The sequence below is a fragment of the Salmo trutta genome, chromosome 24 (genome assembly GCF_901001165.1).
Source record: "Salmo trutta chromosome 24, fSalTru1.1, whole genome shotgun sequence".
Classification (NCBI taxonomy): Eukaryota; Metazoa; Chordata; class Actinopteri; order Salmoniformes; family Salmonidae; genus Salmo; species Salmo trutta.
This window is the reverse complement of record NC_042980.1, coordinates 19,218,904-19,239,749: the sequence shown is the minus strand read 5'-3', so window position 1 is coordinate 19,239,749 and position 20,846 is coordinate 19,218,904. Positions and strand designations below refer to the sequence as shown.

Here is a 20,846-nt window from a genome sequence, read left to right as displayed (position 1 = left end):
AACTCTCCTTCCAGACTCATATTAAGCATCTCCAATCCAAAATCAAATCTAGAATCGTCTTCCTATTTCGCAACAAAGCCTCCTTCACTCATGTTGCCAAACATACCCTCGTAAAACTGACTATCCTACCGATCCTAGACTTCGGCGATGTCATTTACAAAATAGCCTCCAACACTCTACTCAGCAAATTGGATGCAGTCTATCACAATGCCATCCGTTTTGTCACCAAAGCCCAATATACTACCCACCACTGCGACCTGTATGCTCACGTTGGCTGGTCCTCGCTGCATATTCGTCGCCAAACCCACTGGCTCCAGGTCATCTATAAGTCTTTGCTAGGTAAAGCTCCGCCTTATCTCAGCTCACTGGTCACCATAGCAACACCCACATGTAGCACGCACTCCAGCAGGTATATTTCACTGGTCATCCCCAAAGCCAACGCCTCCTTTGGCCGCCTTTCCTTCCAGTTCTCTGCTGCCAATGACTGGAACGAATTGCAAAAATCACTGAAGTTGGAGACTTATATCTCCCTCACTAACTTTAGGCATCAGCTGTCAGAGCAGTTTACCGATCGCTGCAGCTGTACACAGCTCATCTGTAAATAGCCCAACCAACTACCTACCTCATCTGCACATCTATCACTCCAGTGTTAATTGCTAAATTGTAATTACTTCGCCACTATGACCTATTTATTGCCTTACCTCCTTACTTAATTTGCACACACTGTATACAGATTTTTCTATTGTGTTATTGACTGTACGTTTGTTTATCCCATGTGTAACTCTGTGTTGTTGTTTTTGTCGCACTGCTTTGCTTTATCTTGGCCAGGTCACAGTTGTAAATGAGAACTTTTTCTCAACTGGCCTACCTGGTTAAATAAAATTAAAAACAAAACAAACGCCACTATTCTGGAAGGTGCAACATTAGAATATACATTAAGTTTATGCCACTGTAGATACTCATTACTTGGATTGATCTGAAGGGCCTTGCTCAAGGGCCGTCTGCTGTCCCCACTTACTTCAAGACGTCCACCATTGTTCCTGTACATAAGAAAGCAAAGGTAACTGAACTAAATGACTATCGTAGCACTCACTTCTGTCATCATTAAGTGCTTTGAGAGGCTAGTTAAGGATCCTATCACCTCTACCTTACCTGACATCCTAGACCCACTTCAGTTTGCTTACCGCCCCAATAGATCCACAGAGAGACAGAAAAACAGCTTCTATTTCAAGGCCATCAGACTGTTAAATAGCCATCACTAATCGTCTACCACCCGGTTACTCAACCCTGCACCTTAGAGGCTGCTGCCCTATATACATAGACATGGAATCCCTGGTCACTTTAATAATTGCACACTAGTCACTTTAATAACGTTTACATACTGCTTTACTCATTTCATATGTATATACTGTATTCTATTCTGAAGTATTTTAGTCCATGCCACTCCAACATTGATCGTCCTAATATTTATATATTACTTAATACCAATCTTTTACTTTTAGATTTGTGTGTATTGTTGGGAATTTTTAGATACTACTGCACTGTTGGAGCTAGGAACACAAGCATTTCGCAACACCCGCAACATCTGCTAAATATGTGTATGTGACTACTCCAAACCTCCAACGCTTTATATTCTATTTTCTGTTGAGTTTGCAGACACTTATGACTGAGACAGTTTAAAGACGCTCCACTTTGTGCAACTACTTGTTTATGAAAGGAAACAAAATGTTGATTCTGAGCCACAGCTGTTTGCAGCTAGCAACAATAAGCTGTACTTTGAGTCACGCAAGGCCGTTTAAGGCACTACAACTGTAATATAAAACACTGAGGTGAGAGACAGTTACACCTGAAAGAGGACAAAAGACATCCTCCTGGGATGAAGCTTGAAAAGGTTACATGATGACACCGCTGCCTTCACAGAGACATTTAAAAGTCAAACCTGCCAAGTGAATGCACCACACCATAAAGACAACCCTGGCCCCTTTTCATGGTGTCGAAGGTCACAGGAAAGTTCAAGGGCCCTAGAGTGACTTGTAACAGGAAGTTGGAATGGAATGCCCTAGTGTGCTTTGAACCTGAAGAGACAATCTCTCTCTTCTTTATGTCTTGAATCTAAACACCAAAATACACCAAACGGAATGAGTCATCATGAAGTGAACTTTTTGACATGACGCGACTAGCATGGCAGCAATGCAAGAGTATTTTCCCGAATTGTAGTTCATAGGCCTGCTTTCTTTTTTCACAGTGCATTGTGAAGGCTTCAAAATAATTATGTTCTACAATATTTATGAACAAGAGTTAGACTTGGTCTTCTGTTCTGTCTGATTGCAAAGTTATCTTTCTGTTGTTTTGTACAGTAGTGCCAATGGGACAGAGATTTAGTGGCAGGTTGGTTTTGCTTAGAAATGCTTCAAAAGACTATCCATGTTTTTTCCCCTCTCATTCTTTCTTCTGATCTTTATATTGTTGGACTGAGTTATAATTGAGTGTAACAAACATACCGACACCAAAATATTACAGTATAGCCTTTTTTGCAAGAAAAATATTCTCTCACACTTCTACATGAGCACCAAGTTAAAAACCTAATAGCAATGCTCATCAAGAAACATCTGGAATCACAGTCACTCAGGGACATTCACTTAACAATATAAAACAGTTGAAGGACACCAGGATACACTAAACAATACAGCACCATTGAAGGACACCATTGAATGGTATGTACTCACTGAAGGCTGCCACTGCCAGGATGAGTGTCACCACGATGGAGATCCAAGACACCCACAATGCCTTCTTTCTGTAATTTTGAGCCTCGTGGGGCTTTAGTCGCATGCTGCTTTCCAGCAGGCCTGTAGAGAGATGAGAAACTGGTGGTTAATGGCAGCACCCATGCACGTCAAACCAAAGGCCGGAGAAGAATGCACGACAACAAGAGCTAATTAAAACTGTTTCAAACCACAATGGAGTAGTTCTCCCTCTCCTCCTTTCCCAGCTAGCAAAGAAAGCACTGGGTCAGTGAATATGTAAAGGGTGCACGACTCACTGAGAGCAAGGTACAACACAGCTACATTTAATTAGCTTGACTAAATCGTTTCTCAGGACATGGCAGGGCTCACTAATTTGTTGCTCTTTTTGATAAAGGATGAATTAAGTTCGGTGTTGCGAAGTTAAATACAGTGTGCTGACAAGTGGCGGTGTGATCATGGACCCATGAAGACAGACTCCTGAGAAGAAAAGGCACAGAGAGAGAGAATTACTAGATATTGGGATTGTGAATCTGGCATGGCTTCCTTCTCCATTGTCATGTGGCTTCGTGTGCATGAGCACTAAGACTTAACATTTTATACACACTGACTGTAGTGACATCATAAGGGTGGAAAACAACATGGGAACCCCTCCTCTCATTTTATTCTGATCCTCACAGTCCCATGCTAAAGGACAAGGGCACTCTCTCTGAGAAATTGCCTGGGAGGACTATAGTGATAGAATATTCACAGAATATTCACAGCTCTTCTCCCAGTCCCTTCATTCATTCATTTGTATTCAGTGGGAGGCAGGAATAATGGCGCCGGAGGAGATGGCTGCCGTTTTACGGATGTATTGTTTTTTCGCGTTATTTGTAACTTATTTTGTACATAATGTTTCTGCCACCGTCTCTTATGACCGAAAAGCGCTTCTAGATATCAGGACAGCAATTACTCACCCCGTTCTGGAATAAGATTTTTTTTCTTTAACGAGTTGGACGTAAAGGATTTACTTCAGACACCCGACTTGGCCCTCATCCCCGTCATTCGCAGGAGAAAGAGACGGAGATATCTGGGACGTAGGTCTGGGTGCCTTGTAAGGATCCGACGGCGAGTGGGTAATCTGCCTTTACCATCGGTTCTAATAGCCAACGTACAATGATTGGATAATAAAACAGATGAACTACGAGCACGTATATCCTACCAACGGATATCCTATATCTTATTTAAAAACTGTAATATCTTATGTTTCACCGAGTCATGGCTGAACGACGACATGAATAACATACAGCTGGTGAGTTTTACGCTTTTTCGGCAGGATAGAACAGCTGCCTCTGGTAAGACAAGGGGGTAAGACAAGGGGTGGCGGTCTGTATATATTTGTAAACAACAGCTGGTGCACGAAATCTAAGGGAGTCTCAAGGTTTTGCTCGCCTGAGGTAGAGTATCTCATGATAAGCTGTAGACCACATTATTTACCAATCTATATTCTTCCTAGCTGTCTATTTACCACCACAAATTGATGCTGGCACTAGGACCACACTAAATGAGCTATATTCTGCCATAAGAAAACAGGAAGCTCATCAAGAGGTGGCACTCCTAGTGGCCAGGGACATTAATGCAGGGAAACTTAAATCAGTTCTACCTCATTTCTACCGGCATGTTAAATGGAAGAAAAACTCAAGACCACCTTTACTCCACACACAGAGACGCGTACAAAGCTCTCCCTCGCCCTCCATTTGGCAAATCTGACCATAATTCTATCCTCCTGATTCCTGCTTACAAGCAAAAACAAAAACAGGAAGCACCAGTGACTCGGTCAATAAAAAAGTGGTCAGATGCTAAGCTATAGGACTATTTTTCTAGCACAGCCTGGAATAAGTTCCAGGATTCTTCCGATGGCATTGAGGAGTACACCACATCAGTCACTGGCTTTTTCAATAAGTACATCAATGACGTCGTCCCCACAGTGACTGCACGTACATACCCCAACCAGAAGCCATGGATTACAGGCAACACATGCACTGTGCTAAAGGGTAAAGCTGACACTTTCAAGGAGCGGGACTCTAAACCGGAAGCTTACAAGAAATCCCGCTATGCCCTCCAACGAACCATCAAACAGGAAAAGCGTCAATACAGGACTAATATTGAATCGTACTACACCGGCTCTGACGCTTGTCGGATGTGGCAGGGCCTGCACACTTTTACAGACTACAAAGGTAAACACAGCCGTGAGCTGCCCAGTGACACGAGCCTACCAGACAAGCTAAATTACTTCTATGCTCGCTTCGAGTCAAGTAACACTGAAACATACATGAGAGCCTCAGCTGTTCCAGACGACTGTGTGATCACGCTCTTCGCAGCCGATGTGAGTAAGACCTTTAAACAGGTCAACATTCACAAGGCCAGATTACCAGGACGTACTTGCGCTGACCAACTGGGAAGTGTCTTCACTGACATTTTCAACCTGTCCCTGACCGAGTCTGTAATACCAACATGTTTCAAGCAGACCACCATAGTCCTTGTGCCCAAGAACACTAAGGTAACCTGCCTAAATGACTAACGACCCGTAGCACTCACGTCTGTAGCCATGAAGTGCTTTAAAAGGCTGGTCATGCATCACAGCAACACTATTATCCCAGAAACCCTAGTCCCACTCCAATTTGCATACCGCCCCAACAGATCCACAGATGATGCAATCTCTATTGCACTCCACACTGCCTTTTTCCACCTGAACAAAAGGAACACCTATGTGAGAACGCTATTCATTGACTACAGCTCAACACCACAATGCCCTCAAAGCTCATCACTAAGCTAAGGACCCTCGGACTAAACACCTCCCTCTGCAACTGGATCCTGGACTTCCTGACGACTGCCCCCAGGTGGTAAGGGTAGGTAACAACCCATCCACCATACTGATCCTCAACACGGGGGCCCCTCATGGGTGCGTGATCAGTCCCCTCCTGTACTCCATGTTCACTCATGACTACATGGCCAGTCACGACTCCCAACGCCATCATTAAGTTTGCCGATGACACAACAGTGGTAGGCCTGATCCTTGACAACGATGAGACAGCCTATATGGAAGAGGTCAGAGACCTGGCAGTGTGGTGCCAGGACAACAACCTCTCCCTCAATGTGATCAAGACAAAGGAGATGATTGTGAACTATAGGAAAAGGAGGACCGAGCACACCCCCATTCTCATCGACAGTGCTGTAGTGGAGCAGGTTGAGTGCTTCAAGTTCCTTGGTGTCTAAACTATCATGGTCCAAACACACCAAGACAGTTGTGAAGAGGGAACAACAAAGCCTATTCCCCCTCAGGAGACTGAAAAGATTTGGCATGGGTCCTCAGATCCTCAAAAAGTTCTACAGCTGCACCATCAAGAGCATCCTGACTAGTGCGTACGGCCCAGTACATCACTGGGGCCAAGCTTCCTGCCATCCAGGACCTCTATACCAGGCGGTGTCAGAGAAAGGCCCTAAAAATTGTCAAAGACTCCAGCCACCCTAGTCATAGACTGTTCTCGCTGCTACCGCATGGCAAGCGGTACTGGAGCGTCAAGTCTAGGTCCAAAAGGCTTCTTAACAGCTTCTATCCTCAAGCCATAAGACTCCTGAACAGCTAATCAAATGGCTATCCAGACTATTTGCATTGCCCCCCCCTCTTTTACGCTGCTGCTACTCTCTGTTTATTATCTATGCATAGTCACCTTAACTCTACCTACCTGTACATATTACCTCAATTACCTCGACTAACACATTTCCTCTGCACCTTGAGCCTGTACCAGTACCCCTTGTATATAGCCTCGCTATTGTTATTTTACTGCTACTCTTTAATTATTTGTCAATTTTATTTATTGAATTTGTATCTATTTTTTAGTTAACACTTATTTTTCTTCAAACTGCATTGTTAGTTAAGGGCTTGTAAGTAAGCATTTCACTGTAAGGTCTACACCTGTTGTATTCGGCGCATGTGACAAATACAATTTGACTTGATTTGATTTGAATGTCATCAGGACCCAACAGATCTTATCACTTGTTGAGCACTGACCTGCAATCAGCTGTGTGTGTGTGTGTGTGTGTTTAGTGAGTGAGAGAGCAGCAGGGAAGGATGCAGCCTCGTTCAACTCACATGATCCACATCTAGGATCAGCAGTGGAAGCATGTGCCCAACAAACCCCTCTGTAGACACATGCACGCACGAACACACACACACACACACACACACACACATACACACACACACACACACACACACACACACACTACATTTGCCATCATGATGACAAACAGCATACATTGGATGATTCACACTTTCCCTTTCCCAGAACTATGGAGGGTAAAGATCACTGTATACGTAGTGGCTAGTGTTTATTTATCCCAGAGAAATACATAGATTTTCCATCCATGTTGGCTTTGTGGATTAAATAGATTCAGAATGTTCAACATACTCATATTGGCAGTAATTCAAATTTTCTCCCTCTAATGAATAGGTCATTATATTCCCATGACATTCTAGGCTATGATTATAATCTCTCATAGAATGTTCATAAATTATATGAATAAAACCCATGGAACCCTCCCTTTCAAAAGGTAGATCCAACAGAATGTCAATTCACTCTGACATTCCCCTCCTCCCCACAGTCTCCCATATTGCCAGCTGTAAATTAAAAACACCCATAAATGATTCAACGCACTGAAGTGATTGGTTGGGGTGATTCCAAGTAACACATGATGGGGGTCTGAAGACTCTGAAACCTCAGCTTAAATCTATGAGGAGCAGAAAGGCACCGTTGTAGACACATAGACACAGATATGTTACATCTAACATATACACTACCATTCAAACGTTTGGGGTCACTTAGAAATGTCTATGTTTTTGAAAGAAAAGCACATTTTTTGTGCATTAAAATAACATGAAATTGATCAGAAATACAGTGTAGACAATGTTAATGTTGTAAATGACTATTGTAGCTGGAAACAGCAGATTGTTTATGGAATATCTACATAGGCGTACAGAGGCCCATTATCAGCAACCATCACTCCTTTGTTCCAATGGCATGTTGTGTTAGCTAATCCAAGTTAATAATTTTAAAAGGCTAACTGATCTTTAGAAAACCCTTTTGCAATTATGTTAGCACAGCTGAAAACTGTTGTACTGATTAAAGAAGCAATAAAACTGGCCTACTTTAGACTAGTTGAGTATCTGGAGCATCAACATTTGTGGGTTCGATTACAGGCTCAAAATGGCCAAAAACAAAGACCTATTCTTCTGAAACTCGTCAGTCAGTCTATTCTTATTCTGAGAAATGAAGGCTATTCCATGCAAGAAATTGCCAAGAAACTGAAGATCTCATGCAACGCTGTGTACTACTCCCTTCACAGACCAGCGCAAACTGTCTCTAACCAGAATTGAAAGAGTGGGAGGCCCCGGTGCACAACTGAGCAAGAGGACAAGTACATTACAGTGTCTAGTTTGAGAAACAGAAACAGACAACTGAGCAAGAGGACAAGTTCTCAACTGGCAGCTTCATTAAATAGTACCCGCAAAACACCAGTCTCAACGTCAACAGTGAAGAGGCGACTCCGGGATGCTGGCCTTGTAGGCAGAGTTCCTCTGTCCAGTGTCTGTTCTTTTGCCCATCTTAATCTTTTGTTTTTATTGGACAGTCTGAGATATGGCTTTTTCTTTGCAACTCTGCCTAGAAGGCCAGCATCCCGAAGTCGCCTCTTCATTGTTGACGTTGAGACTGGTGTTTTGCGGGTACTATTTAATGAAGCTGCCAGTTGAGGACTTGTCCTCTTGCTCAGTTGTGCACCGGGGCCTCCCACCCCTCTTTCTATTCTGGTTAGAGCCAGTTTGCGCTGTTTGCCACTCCGGGATACTGGCCTTGTACTGTAGCATTAAGATCATCTCATCCATTTAGTTTAAATGGAATTAAGATACATTTTAGAGCTACAATGCTTTTGGGAAACCCAGCCCTGGCCAGCCAGAGCTTCAGCACCGACAGTACTTCTATGTCTACATGGAGTCTCTTTAGGACTTTTTCAAATATTGGTTTCGATTTATCACTATGGGGTTCGCTAAGGACCACCTACCCTTAGAAGTACCTATCAAAGCATCTGTTGGAGACAGACAGGTAGAGCGGTATATGTCTCACTTCCTTAAAGAGTGACTGCCCCTAAAAAGCAACTTCTCATTTTGAAAATGGTCTACGCGGCATCGATATGAGCCAAAAACATTCATCTAGTATCAAAATGTTGCACAATATTAAGGACATTGCTTCGCTTTACAACAGGAGTATAGCCTACTTGGCTGGCATGAAATTGAACAACGGTAAAAGCGTCCTCTATTCGCTATTTAAGTGCAATTGCTATTTAGTGTATGTAAAGACAAGATTAAATTAAGAATAGTCTGATGGATGACAATATTAGCCTATCACTTGTGAATGATGCCCAGCGTGTGCAGTACGGCAAGAAACAGAGCATTACTTTTCTTTGTGGCTTTTTCAAATCTCAGTCGCACAACTCATGTAGCCTAGACCATAGGCCTATATGTTTTGATAAGGTTTGTATCACAACTGAATTTGCCAAATAACTTCTTATAATTAAGCACGTTAATCTTCTTTACAACCGGTGTAGAGCTGACCCCAGTTGTCAGGTGAACGGTGTTTCCTCCGACACATTGGTTCGGCTGACTTCCAGGTTAAGCGGGCGGGTGTTAAGAAGCGTGGTACGGCGGGACATGTTTCAGAGAACGCATGACTCGACCTTTGCCTCCCAAGACGGTTGGGGAGTTGCAGCGACGAGACAAGATCGAAAAAGGGGGTAAAAAAACAATGCGAGTGGTTGTATTCATTTGGGATCTATCGCAGAGTTTGAAATATATATTTATTTCACAGAAGGACAAGTTCACCAATAGAATACATCAACTTTGGGGGATAGTAGATTGGAATACAGGCTGGAATATGTTCCGGGATGCCTCCGATGGCATTGAAGAGTACACCACATCAGTCACTTGCTTTATCAATAAGTGCATTGAGGACCTCGTCCCCACAGTGACTGTACGTACATACCCCAACCAGAAGCCATGGATTACAGGAAACATTCGCACTGCCACTTTCAAGGAGCAGGACTCTAACCCGGAAGCTTATAAGAAATCCCGCAATGACCTACGACGAACCATCAAACAGGCAAAGCGTCAATACAGGACTAAGATCGTATCGTACTACACCGGCTCCGACGCTCGTCGGATGTGGCAGGGCTTGCAAACCATTACAGACTACAAAGGGAAGCACAGACGAGAGCTGCCCAGTGACACGAGCCTACCAGACAAGTTGAATAACTTCTATGCTCGCTTCGAGGCAAGTAACACTGAAAAATGCATGAGAGCATCAGCTGTTCCAGACGACTGTGTGATCATGCTTTAAGCAGCCGATGTGTGTAAGACCTTTAAACAGGTCAACATTCACAAAGCCGCAGGGCCAGACGGATTACCAGGACGTGTACTCCGAGCATGCGCTGACCAACTGGCAAGTGTCTTCATTGACATTTTCAACCTCTCCCTATCTGAGTCTGTAATACCAACATGTTTCATCACTGCCTGGTATGGCAACTGCAAGGCACTACAGAGGGTAGTGCGTACGACCCAGTACATCACCGGGGCCAAGCTTCCTGCCATCCAGGACCTCTATACCAGGCAGTATCAGAGGAAGGCCCAGAAATTGTCAAAGACTCCAGCCACCCTAGTCCTAGACTGTTCCATCTGCTACCGCACGGCAAGCAGTACCGGACCGCCAAGTCTAGGTCCAAGAGGCGTCTAAACAGCTTCTACCCCCAAGTCATAAGACTCCTGAACATCTAATCAAATGGCTACCCAGACTATTTGCATTGCCCCCCCCGCCCCCCTATGCTGCTGCTACATTCTGTTATTATCACTTTAATAATGTTCATATTACCTACATGTACATATTACCTCAATTACCTTGACACCGGTGCTCCTGCACATTGACTTGGTACAGGTACCCCCTGTATATAGCCGCGCTATTGTTATTTACTGCTGCTCTTTAATTATTTGTTATTCTTTTCTCTTACTTTTTGGGGGGTATTTTCTTAAAACTGCATTGTTGGTTAAGGGCTTGTAAGTAAGCATTTCACTGTAAGGTCTACACCTGTTGTATTCGGCGCATGTGACAAATAACATTTGATTTGATTGACATAGTCTAGTGCTTTCGCTGTTCGTTAGGCCTACTCATCTTGTTGCTTGATGAAAAGTAAATGGGGCAGTTCTTCTAACATCTTCAATATGCACCTCGGAATTCGATAAGAGGAACACGTGCAGATGTGTCCCTGATGTGTCTGTCTTCACTTGTAGCTTACTTCAGAGCTGAGATGCCTGTGAGAAGGTCGAGATCATGGGCATTGGCTAATAAGAATTGACATATCTGAGACAGCCATGTGAGTGAGAGGTGCTTCGGCGCATTGCAATTGGCAGCCGGGAGAAGGGAATAATAATAATTATATTCAGCCCAGGGGCACAACAGCCACTTTGGCTGCAAAAGGCATGGATTTTTTTAGGGGGCATTACAGCCCCACAAGGGGGATGCTGCCGGGAAATTTGAGGCCTGGTGAGTATATTATCAAGTGCTTGTCAAATTGGGAATGAGAGACTGATGTGTCTGCAGCCTGCAGGCTGCAAAAAGTTTTTGCAGCCTGCACAAGAAACAAAGCAGAGCTCATGCCTTTTATGCGTCTTTTTTAAAATCATCAATAGTCGCATCATGCAGCCTTAGAATGTATTAAAACTCAAAACATATAGCCTAGTGTTTGTATCACAACTAAAGTTGCATAAATAACTCTAAATGAAGTATATAGGAGGAACTGTTTCTTTGTTAACCGCTCAACACAGAATAGCCGCATGTGCGCACTCCCTCAAATCGTTTGGAGAAAATATCCTTTCTATTTAATTCAGCTATGTTCAATTGCATTCTTCAATCTATAAAATAAAGGAATTCTAAGCAAATCTTGTCTGCTAGTGAAGCCCACAGCCATAATGGCATAGCCAGATCAGGGCCTAACATAAGGACAAATCAGAGTATGCTATTCTGTTCTTCTGAAATAGACTACATTTTCTTCATATCATGCTTCTTTAGACCTGTCTAAAATAAATCATGGATTTACTGTGATATTGTGGGCGATATTAAATTGATTTATTAGACTTTATAAAATGTAGATGTTCCAAAGGTCTGCATCAGTGGTTGTAGGCAATGCGTGGAAGCCAGGTAATGCTAAATGTGTTAATGTTAATTCATGGTCAATTACAGTGAGGCCGGCGGTTATTTGCTTGACAATCACCAGCTGACAAAATCTCATGACCGCCACAGCTCTAGATTAGTTATTTTAATCCTCCCCACATGCGCACAGCTGGCAGCACCCAAGTAATCATCAATTTGGAGAACTCAATGCCCATGGTCAATTAGGTTTGACATTCGGTATACAGTTGAAGTCGGAAGTTTACATACACCTTAGCCAAACGCATTTAAACTCAGTTTTTCACAATTCCTGACATTTAATCAAAGTTACAATTCCCTGTCTTAGGTCAGTTAGGATCACCACTTTATTTTAAGAATGTGAAATGTCAGAATAATAGTAGAGAGAATAATTTATTTCAGCTTTTATTTCTTTCATCACATTCCCAGTGGGTCAGAAGTTTACATACACTAAATTAGTATTTGGTAGCATTGCCTTTAAATTGTTTATCTTATGTCAAATGTTTCAGGTAGCCTTCCACAAGCTTCCCACAATAAGTTGGGTGAATTTTGGCCCATTACTCCAAATGAGCTGGTGTAACTGAGTAAGGTTAGTAGCCCTCCATGCTCGCACATGCTTTTTCAGTTCTGCCGATAAGTTTTCTATGGTATTGAGGTCAGGGCATTGTGATGGCCATTATAATACCTAGACTTTGATGTCCTTAAGCCATTTTGCCACAACTTTGGAAGTATGCTTGGGGTCATTGTCCATTTGGAAAACCCAATTGCAACCAAGCTTTAACGTCCTGACTGATGTCTTGAGATGTTGCTTCAATATATCCACATAATTTTCCTCCCTCAGGATGCCATCTATTTTGTGAAGTGCACCAGTTCCTCCTCCAGCAAAGCACCCCCACAACATGATGCTGCCACCCCCGTGCTTCACTGTTGGGATGGTGTTCTTCGGCTTGCAAGCCTCACCCTTTTTCCTCCAAACATAACGATGGTCATTATGGCCAAACAGTTTTATTTTTGTTTTATCAGACCAGGACATTTCTCCAAAAAGTACGATCTTTGTCCCCATGTGCAGTTGCAAACCATAGTCTGGCTTTTTTATGGCGGTTTTGGAGCAGTGGCTTCTTCCTTGCTGAGCGGCCTTTCACGTTATGTCGATATAGGACTCGTTTTACTGTGGATATAGTTTTGTACCTGTTTCCTCCAGCATCTTCACAAGGTCCTTTGCTGTTGTTCTGGGATTGATTTGCACTTTTCACACCAAAGTACGTTCATCCCTAGGAGACAGAACGTGTCTCCTTCCTGAGCGGTAAGACGGCTGCGTGGTCCCATGGTGTTTATACTTGCGTACTATTGTTTGTACAGATGAACGTGGTAGCTTCAGGGGCTTGGAAATTTCTCCCAAGGATGAACCAGACTTGTGGAGACTACAACCTTTTTTCTGAGGTCTTGGCTGATTTCTTTTGATTTTCCCATGATGTCAAGCAAAGAGGCACTGAGTTTGAAGGTAGTCCTTGAAATACATCCACAGGTACACCTCCAATTGACTAAAATTATGTAAATTAGCCTATCAGAAGCTTATAAAGCCATGACATAATTTTCTGGAATTTTCCAAGCTGTTTAAAGGCACAGTAAACTTAGTGTATGTAAACTTCTGACCCACTGGAATTGTGATGTAGTGAATTATAAGTGAAGTAATCTGTCTGTAAACAATTGTTGGAATAATTACTTGTGTCATTCACAAAGTAGATGTCCTAACCGACTTGCCAAACTATAGTTTGTTAACAAGAAATGTGTGGAGTGGTTGAAAAACGAGTTTTAATGACTCCAACCTAAGTGTATGTAAACGTCCGACTTCAACTGTACCTATGGGGCTAGTTAGAGACCATCAGTAAATTACACAACGTACATGGGACAATATTTTTAAAGGTTAATAGCTCCAAATTTCAATGCGTAAAAAACCTCAAACCAACTATAAGTTGTAGTAATTCATATACAAATATTGAAAGCATTTAATGAGACAACTAAAATATGTGCAAAATGAAAATATTGTCCCATTTACATTGTGTAATTTCTTGACAGTCCCTAACTATCACCAGCGATAGGTTCTCCAAAGTTAAACCAACTTTGCCACGTTAGCACACCAGCCAGCTGAAGCTAACTGGCTAATTCCTTTTCTACTTCTCAGTCTCCGTTGGTAGCTAGCATCAAGGCTAGCTATTGAGACTCAATTAGCCCATGCTGCAAGGCTAACTTGGCTAGCTCACTGAGATGTAAGCTAACCTCACTAGCATACCCTACCTAAAAGACAGTAGTATTACTAGCTCCCTTCTCTTATCTAGTTTAACCTACGTTCACCCGTTGTGTTAACTAGACCGACCGTCTAAGCCTCACAGCTCCGTCGGTCATGGGAGGACTCTAACTCAGCCCCCATGGGGTTTCCTTCAGCCAGCACCGAGTTGCCACGGCACAACTTCACCACGAGGTACGTGCTAGTTAGTTAAAGCCCCAGGCAAGATAACCACACCAGCATTACAACCTGCAACACAGTAACATTGCTAGATCAATTCTCTCATCAAGTTTAACCCATGTTTATTTGCTTGTGTTAACTAGACCGACTGGCTAGCCTCATGGCTCTGCGGTCTTGGGAGTCCACAAAGCTTCTGCTTTTCATCTTACCACTTTTTACTGCGATTGGTTCACGCAGCCAGGTCACTGCCTGCTCTGCCTTTGCTCTTGAAAACCCTTCTTCATGGAGCAGGGCCAAGACATACCAGTTACGAAGCTGTTCTGCTGCCCAGGATTACGAATACTGCGCCACAGTTGCGTGCTTCTTCCTTAGGCTTTATTGCTTGACGTCTTATGTCATGGCGCTGGCTGCTCTGTCCCGAAAGAGCCCGCTTGCTGCATCTATCCAGACTGACTTGCTGCAGCCTGGTAGACGAGATGACCCTATGAGGGCCCAGGGAGACCCCATCCCAAAACATGGTGACCATGCCGTTTGGGATGGGAGAGCTAACATATAAATGCCCAAGATTGTGTAGCAGTAGGACGTGTGTATTTGTTGTTGTCTTATCCCGCGTCTTATTCCGTGTAAATAGCCAGTCTTTTTCGTATATATCTTAATCTCACTATCTATTTATAAACTAAATATACTTTCCTGCAACCCGCCTCACCCAATGTGGTACGAATCTGCTATTTTTATTCTTTATAACCGGAACTTCCAACAGGAGCTAGCCAGCTAACTAGCTACTAGTCTTTGTTAGCCACGGCTAGTGGTCTTCACCTTTTTCTTGGTAACCAGCCAGCCTTAGCTCGGACAACACCTGACAGTCTGCACAGCGCGATATCAACCCAGAGCATATCAGACTGCTTCTCTCTACCATATCACCGGATTCCTGCCGCTCTGGATCATTACACCGGATCATCGCAGCTAGCTAGCTGCAAACGAGTGGCTACTGTTAGCTAATGCCTCTGTCCTGAAGTAGGCACCAGCTAGACTTGAGCTAGCCTCGAGCTAGGCCCATATACCAGCTAATCCTAGGGCTACAATACCTCCTTTGCCAATTGGCCTGGACCCTTTATTGTCGACACGGAGCCCCGCCGATCCATCACGACTGGACTGCCGACGTGATCGCCAGATGTGGTCTCAACAGGCTATTCTGTTACGATGTTGCCGAAGAACCATCTACTAGCCCCGGCCCACTAGCTTTTCTGAACGCTGTGTCCCCTGCTCGCCTAGCGTAGTAGTGACTACCGAACGGCACCCTGACTCACCTATGGCTGCTCTTTTGACCCTATGATCACTCGACTACACGACTACACACCCTGGACTGTTTCAATAACACAGTACTTCATTTTGTTTACCTGTCCGCTCCATCCTCGAACTCAGGTCCTGTATGTACCTAACTGACCCGCTCTGCCCATTCATCGCCATTTACCCGGTGTTGTCTTAGCTCTCCTGATCAACAGCTGTGATTGCTTTATGCTAGAGGTCGACCGATTAATCGGAATGGCTGATTAATTAGGGCCGATTTCAAGTTTTCATAACAATCGGTAATCAGCATTTTGGACACCAATTATGGTTGATTACATTGCACTCCATGAGGAGACTGCGTGGCAGGTTGACTACAGTGCAGCAAGGAGCCAAGGTAAGGTGCTACCTAGCATTAAACTTATCTTATGAAAAACAATCAATCTTAACATAATCACTAGTTAACTACACATGGTTGATGATATTACTAGTTTATCTAGCTTGTCCTGCGTTGCATATAATCGATGCAGTGCCTGTTAATTTATCATTGAATCACAGCCTACTTCGCCAAACGGGTGATTTAACAAGCGCATTCGCAAAAAAAACACTTTCGTTGCACCAATGTGTACCTAACCATAAACATCAATGCCTTTCTTACAATCAATACACAAGTATATATTTTTAAACCTGCATATTAGTTAATATTGCCTGCTAACATGAATTTCATTTTAACTAGGGAAATGGTGTCACTTCTCTTGCGTTCTGTGCAAGCAGAGTCAGGGTATTTGCAGCAGTTTGGGCCGCCTGGCTCATTGCGAACTGTGTGAAGACCATTTCTTCCTAACAAAGACGGTAATTAATTTGCCAGAATTGTACGTAATTATGACATAACATTGAAGGTTGTGCAATGTAACAGCAATATTAAGACTTAGGGATGTCACCCGTTAGATAAAATACGGAACGGTTCCGTATTTCACTGAAAGAATAAACGTTTTGTTTTCGAAATGATAGTTTCCGGATTTGACCATATTAATTACCTAAGGCTCGTATTTCTGTGTGTTATTATATTATAATTAAGTTTATGATTTGATAGAGCAGTCTGACTGAGCGGTGGTAGGCAGCAGCAGGCTCGTAAGCATTCATTCAAACAGCACTTTCCTGCATTTGCCAGCAGCTCTTCGCTGTGCTTCAAGCATTGCGCTGTTTATGACTTCAAGCCTATCAACTCCCGAGATTAGGCTGGCAATACTAAAGTACCTATTAGAACATCCAACAGTCAAAGGTATATGAAATACAAATGGTATAGAGAGAAATAGTCCTATAATAACTACAACCTAAAACTTCTTACCTGGGAATATTGAAGACTCATGTTAAAAGGAACCACCAGCTTTCATATGTTCTGAGCAAGTAACTTAAACGCTAGCTTTTTTACATGGCACATATTGCACTTTTACTTTCTTCTCCAACACTTTGTTTTTGCATTATTTACCAAATTATAGATGTTTCATTATTTATTTGAGACTAAATTGATTTTATTGATGTATTATATTAAGTTAAAATAAGTGTTCATTCAGTATTGTTGTAATTGTCATTATTACAAATATATATATATATATATATAAAAATAGGCCGATTAATCGGTATCGGCCATTTTGGTCCTCCAATAATTGGTATCGGCGTTGAAAAATCATAATCGGTCGACCTCTACTTTATGCCTCTCTCTAATGTTAATATGCCTTGTCTACTGCTGTCTTTGCTAGTTCTTATTGTTTTTATTTCACTGTAGAGCCCTCAGTCCCACTCAAAATGCCTTAGATAGCTCTTTTGTCCCACCCCACACCCATGCGGAGACCTCACCTGGCTTAATTGGTGCCTCCAGAGACGAAATCATCACTCAACGCCTAGGTTTACCTCCCCTGTACTCACATCCTACCATACCATTGTCTGTACATCATGCCCTGAAATATATTCTACCATGCCCAGAAATCTACTCCTTCTATTCTCTGTCCCCAACGCACTAGACGACCAGTTTTTATAGCCTTTAGCCATACCCTTATCCTACTCCTCCTCTGTTCCTCTGGTGATGTAGAGGTTAACCCAGGCCCTGTAGCTGCAAGTTCCACTCCTATTCCCCAGGTGCTATCATTTGTTGACTTCTGTAACCGTAAAAGCCTTGGTTTCATGCATGTTAACATCAGAAGCCTCCTCTCTAAGTTTGTTTTATTCACTGCTTTAGCACACTTCGCCAACCCTGATGTCTTAGCCGTGTCTGAATTCTGGCTTAGGAAGGCCACCAAAAATTCTGAAATTTCCATCCCCAACTACAACATTTTCCGCCAAAATAGAACTGCCAAAGGGTTGGAGTTGCAATCTACTGCAGAGATAGCCTGCAGAGTTCTGTCATGCTATCTAAGTCTGTGCCCAAACTGTTCGAGCTTCTACTTTTAAAAATCCACCTTTCCAGAAATAAGTGTCTCACTGTTGCCGCCTGTTATAGACCCCCATCAGCCCCCAGCTGTGCCCTGGACACCATATGTGAATTAATTGCCCCCCAATTATCTTCAGAGTTTGTACTGTTAGGTGACCTAAACTGGGATATGCTTAACACCCCGGCCGTCCTACAATCAAAGCTAGATGCCCTCAATCTCACACAAATTATCAAGGAACCTGCCAGGTACAACCCTAAATCCGTAAACACGGGCACCCTCACCCTCCTGACCAACCTGCCATCTAAATACACCTGTCTTCAACCAGGATCTCAGCGATCACTGCCTCATTGCCTGCGTCCGTTATGGGCCCGCGGTAAAACGACCACCCCTCATCACTGTCAAACACTCCCTAAAACACTTCAGCAAACACCCTAGTGAACGAAGCAATTCTCAATCCTCAATTCTCAATACTTTTTGCTCCGGCCAAACGCTACGCCATACCCACGGACTATGCATACTATGCATGCCAGTCTCTCTTGGTCAAGAGTTGGGGAGAGACTGACTGCATCTCTTCTTCTTTTTATAAGAAACATTAATGTGTTGAAAATACCAAATTCTTTGCATAGTCAACTTACATACAGCTCTGACATACACACTTACCCCACCAGACATTCCACCAGGGATCTTTTACCAGGCGGTGTCAGAGGAAGGCCCTAAAAATTGTCAAAGACTCCAGCCACCCTAGTCATAGACGGTTCTCGCTGCTACCACACGGCAAGTGGTACCGGAGCGCCAAGTCTAGGTCTAAGAGGCTTCTAAACAGCTTCTACCCCCAAGCCATAAGACTCCTGAACATCTAATCAAATGGCTACCCAGACTATTTGCATTGCCCCCCCCGCCCTCTTTTACACTGCTGCTACTCTCTGTTATTATCATCTATGCATAGTCACTTTAATAACTCTACCTACATGTACATATTATCTCAATTACCTCGACTAACCGGTGCCCCCACACATTGACTCTGTACCGGTACACCCCTGTATATGGTGTCGCTATTGTTATTTCACTGCTGTTCTTTAATTACTTGTTACTTTTATTTCTTATTCTTATTCATATTTTTTATTTTTATTAAAACTGCATTGTTGGTTTGGGGCTCGTAAGTAAGCATTTCACTGTAAGGTCTACCTACACCTGTTGTATTTGGTGCATGTGACTAATAACATTTTATTTAATTTGAAAGTGGCAGTTAGAAAATGTGTCATTGGCTTTGATATTCTGATTGGTTAGAGACAATCCAACCGCTGATGACTATGTTTTGTACAACACCACCCGTGTTGTGGTGCCCCTCGTCACCACAAACGACTTCAATAGTGGCAGTCTCAGACGAAAGTATTTAGGAAGCAATAGAGCAGTGGAAGAATTTAGTATAAGTCGTCAGGCTAGGACACTTCAGCCTTCGGGGATAGCTGATGAGAGAAAAAGGGGGGAAAAAGAGAGTAGGAAAAGAGACAGGCCCACGACTCTTGGAAAAAAGAGTGCCAGCCCTTTATGCGCGCTCTCTGTTTTACAGTTGTTAAAAAAAATTGTGGAGAAGTGGCGTGACTATACAGATTGTTCCTTCCTACACTCTGTTTTCCATGGTCCTATACTCCCTGCGGGATCTTTTGGATGGAGAGAAGGTTCATCTTTCTCTGCCTGCCAAGGCCCCAACAGTTATACAGTTTATCCATAACTGTTGTGTCGTCTCTAAGGGGGGCATGTTGCTTACGCCCAGTCGCTAAGCTTTTAGCTCGTCCTGGGACATGTCTATTGTGCTTAAAGCTTGGAGATATAATATTCCTCCAACTTTTGCTTTACTACTGCCCTAAGCGTATGTCTGGACTGTGCTCTACCAGCCACTGTTCGCGCCTGCAGTCTGCCCAGAGGTATTTCAGGTTAATGTACCTAACCCCATCTTTGGCTCGGGTCAATTTTTTTTCTTCTCCCATTGTTGCACCTTGACTATGGCTTTTCACCTGTCGCCTTCCCTAGAAAGGTGTCCCTGTCGTTGTCCAGTACGTGCAGTTCGCATCTACTTGGATTGTAAGCGAGCTTGGGCAAGGGTGTCATGCTCCTCTCTCATTGGGCAATCACCCTCAGAAGAGGGTGGGCCCTTCTCTCTTGGGACAATATTCTGATGAGTTTACCTATTGGGAACTGTTTTTGGAGCATATCTCATTTGGTATTAGGTATTTTATTAGGATCCCCATTAGCTTTTGCAAAAGCAGCAGCTACTCTTCCTGGGGTCTGCACAAAACATGAAACATAATACAGAATGACATAATACAGAACATCAATAGACAAGGACAGAACGACATAAAAAAAATGAAAAGGCACACATAGCCTACATATCAGTGCATACACACAAACTATCTAGGTCAAATAGGGGAGAGGCGTTGTGTAGGGGAGAGGTTTTGCTTTATCTGTTTTTTCAAACCAGGTTTGCTGTTTATTTGAGCAATATGAGAAGTTCCATGCAATAAGGGCTCTATATAATACTGTACGCTTTATTGAATTTGTTCTGGATTTGGGGACTGTGAAAAGACCCCTGTTGGCATGTCTGGTGGGGTAAGTGTGTGTGTCAGAGCTGTGAGTAAGTTGACAATACAAACAATTT

The 20,846-nt window shown here is 43.1% G+C and overlaps 1 protein-coding gene across 1 annotated transcript in view; it reads right to left on the bottom strand.

The window, feature by feature from the left end:
- LOC115160869 (transmembrane protein 163-like) overlaps positions 1–20,846 on the bottom strand; it is a 92,863-nt gene that overhangs the window by 63,385 nt on the left and 8,632 nt on the right. Inside the window, exon 2 of the mRNA XM_029711354.1 lies at positions 2,727–2,846. Coding sequence (XP_029567214.1) covers positions 2,727–2,846 — 120 coding nt within the window. The remainder of the gene's footprint in view (positions 1–2,726; positions 2,847–20,846) is intronic.